Raw genomic sequence first — 3,351 nt, forward strand, 5'->3', positions numbered from 1 at the left:
GGGGTTATTGCTTCTTACCACTGTAATTTCGTCCGTCATTTTCATTCGTCCACCCTGCCCGTCCAGTTTCGTACGTCCGTCCATCTTCAAAATCCGTTCGTACGCCTAGGCCACGTCGTCTTATGGGCCTGCAAGGCTGTGGGCCTGCATGCACGCGTCTCGCGTTTGTCTGCCCCACCCGGGTTTCGTGTGTGTATTCGCGATAACATAGTCCCACCTCGATTGCTTGCATGGCATCTTATCAATTTATATACATAGGAATATTGCTAAGGACAGAAAGACATAGGGACTGCAACCCGACACGAGGAAAGAATCAAATCGAGAAAAGAACAACATATGAATCAACCCGAGGCCTAGGAATCCTACAAGGAAGGAGGACGGAACGACGGACGTGGCGGCGCGGCATGATTTGGACGGCGCGACGGCTTTTGCCCTATTTCGAATACAAATGCAATAATATAAATTTTGTAACAAATTCTTTCTATTTTGTTAGTCTTATAGTGTGTCAAAGTTTAACACAAAATACGATGGGGCCCAATAAACCCGGACGGAGGTAGTAGCACAACACTAAAACCGATTATGTGTATTTTCTCTTTTTTCTCTATTTCCACTTATGTACAAAAATCGTAAATAAGGATCTGGCAGGAATAAAGAAGGGTGTCTGATGTTGCTTTTCTCACATTGCAATGCACGGGCCATGTGTTAGTTAAACCAATGCAAAGTTATTCTAAAACCGGTCATCTGTCTTCCTCACGAATTTTTCAATGAAAACAACAAATAATTTACAAGATAGCAAAAGGACATGTGAAAGGGAAAACACAACGCACCCAGTAGTAAGAGTTTAATTAAAGTCCGGGACAAGCTAGGAAGAGAATTTGCGACACCCACATGCAGGGGCACCAAGCCTCTCCAATTTAAATACGTTTTGATGTGTTTTTAAAAATACTATTAAGTTTCAAAACTTAGTACGAGCGACCGATGAAATCACAACTTTAGTACCTACGACTAAAAAAGCATGTTTCAAGTCTCAACTCTGAAACTTGATATACTAGTAGAATGCCCGTGCGTTGCCACAGGCTGTTAATTTATTCTTTTTGATTACGCATATAACGTACAACCTCCGTCAAGAAAAAATTGTTGGAAAAATAGATAAAAATGGATGTATCTAGAATTAAAATACGTCTAGACACACCAATTTCTCTGACAAGTATTTTTGGACAGAAAAATTATATCATATTTTGCATGCATAGAAATGATAGCGTATAACAATTGGAAAATAACTAAAATCCACTTCACCTACAAGGTAACTTGATGATATACACAGAGAGACATGATGCGCTTAAGATATTATATATTACAAACTAAGATTTACTTACAAGGTAGGAATGTTGTCTTTAGGTTTGTGTGCACGGTACTTCGACAAGTATAATAAAAATCTATTGTATAATTAAGACAAGCAAACAAGCCATCACATTCATCCACACAGATTAAATTATCTTGACCGTAAACTTTAACTTTCATATAGGGTTCACGGGCACCCATGAGCTTCTATGTATTTTCCCATCAAGTACACCACGGCATTTTCCTTCTCCATTGTTCGCCTGCACGATCAGCCACTATTTTGCACAATTGTAACATCACATGATGCAACATAACGAAGGAAGGTAAACCTAGAAAAGACACGGCAGGCAACCTGCATATATTATTGATAGATAAAATAGTTTCATTTAGAAACAAAATAATTTCATAATCAATACATGCCCGTGATATTATAATACATAAACATGTTCAAAATGACCCTAGAACAAATAAAGGGACCTTTCTATACATAGAGAATGATATTTCTCGTACATTCGTCGCCCAGGCTCCTCGCGGGCATGCAGCACGTACCCCCCGACCGTAGCACGTTACGACTGATCACCGCATAGCCAGAGTCAGCTAGCGCCTCCCCCGGCTGAACTCCTTCGACGCCGCCGTGCATGCCGTCATCCCCCGCCCCGTGGCCTCGCATCGTTCGTACCAGCATATCACGACCTATCATGCCGTCATCCCTTCGCTCCCTCCACCTATCACGACCCAGCACCGATTAAATCGTCGTCTTCCACCCTGCCACCGCGACCAACACCATATCGAATTTGCTCACTACCACTACCCAGCACTCAGCAAGCACACATAGTCTCTGTAGATATATATAGGTTGCCAGACTCAGTGCCAGTGCAAACATCAGTCAGTCCGACAACGGACCACTCCCTCGCGCCGTCGATCGACCTTGATTGATTACTCCCTCGGCCCCGGCCGGTCATGCGGAGCTCCGTGCACGTCCCAGCCGCGGTGGAGGCGCTGCTGGGCCACCCGGTGGCGGCACTGTCGGATAGGCCGGCGCCGCGGCTGTCGCGGCTGCTGGTGAACGTGACGGTGGAGCGGAGCCTGTGGCCGGTGCATGTGGTGCTGGGCGCCGACGCTAAGGTGGCCGACCTGGCGCGTGCCACGGTCGACGCCTATGCCGCCGAGGGTCGCAGGCCGCCGCTCCCGGCCGAGGACGGCGCAATCGACAAGGCCGCACGGTTCTTGTTGCACCTCTCCAAATACGCCCTCGACGGTAAGTAAGATCCAGAGGCCGCGTTGCGTATGCCTTCCTTCCAGTTCCTCCTTTAAACCTCCCCGGCCGCGCGCCTGAATTGATCAAGATTCCGTTGATGCAGCTCTGGACCCGGAGGCGAAGGTGGTGGACTTGGGCTCTCGCAACTTCTTCCTCTGCGCCCCCAGGTCGACGCTGAGATCAGATCATCATCTGCTTCTTCGCTCATCGCTGACATGTCTTATGTCTGAAGGAAAGTAGCGTGTGCCCTGTAAAACGAGTTGGCATATCGGCATGTGTCCAGTATATACAACTGAAGTTCGATCCTTCTTTGGTTGATCCGTCTGTCAGATCCTCTGGATCAATGTGTACGTAGTGTTACCTTAGGTACGTACAGTTCGGCCAAGGAACGATACATGTAGATACATGTCCGTTTTATTATACGAGCTCGAGATATGTACCTTGCGACGCTGCATGTAGTATATAGCTGCAAGTTGCAACGTATATGTATATGTACCTAGTGCCATGAGGGACCATCTTGTCCGTGAGGCACACGAAACTGAAGTATGTAATCTGTGCTGTTGATTATGTTTTGTGTTTCTTCTGAATTCTGACGACATCATTCAGCATAACAAGGACTTGTGACAGATTGGGGTGTAATCTCTGTGGTCTGTACCTGTCGTGGTACCAGTGACAGGGGCTATCTTCATGCTGAGTACTTGCTGGGCAGATGATGCTACGTTTGTGGACTAACCGAATGCATTCTCTGTGCA

The 3,351-nt window shown here is 46.4% G+C and overlaps 1 protein-coding gene across 1 annotated transcript; it reads left to right on the forward strand.

The window, feature by feature from the left end:
• Window positions 1-2,301: 2,301 nt before the first annotated feature.
• LOC119284061 lies at window positions 2,302-2,839 on the forward strand. Its single transcript, XM_037563354.1, has 2 exons — window positions 2,302-2,599; window positions 2,703-2,839. Exons 1-2 carry the CDS (start codon window positions 2,302-2,304, stop codon window positions 2,837-2,839), a joined length of 435 nt encoding a protein of 144 aa, XP_037419251.1.
• Window positions 2,840-3,351: the final 512 nt, after the last annotated feature.

The sequence above is a fragment of the Triticum dicoccoides genome, chromosome 4A (assembly GCF_002162155.2).
Source record: "Triticum dicoccoides isolate Atlit2015 ecotype Zavitan chromosome 4A, WEW_v2.0, whole genome shotgun sequence".
In the NCBI taxonomy this organism is placed as follows: Eukaryota; Viridiplantae; Streptophyta; class Magnoliopsida; order Poales; family Poaceae; genus Triticum; species Triticum dicoccoides.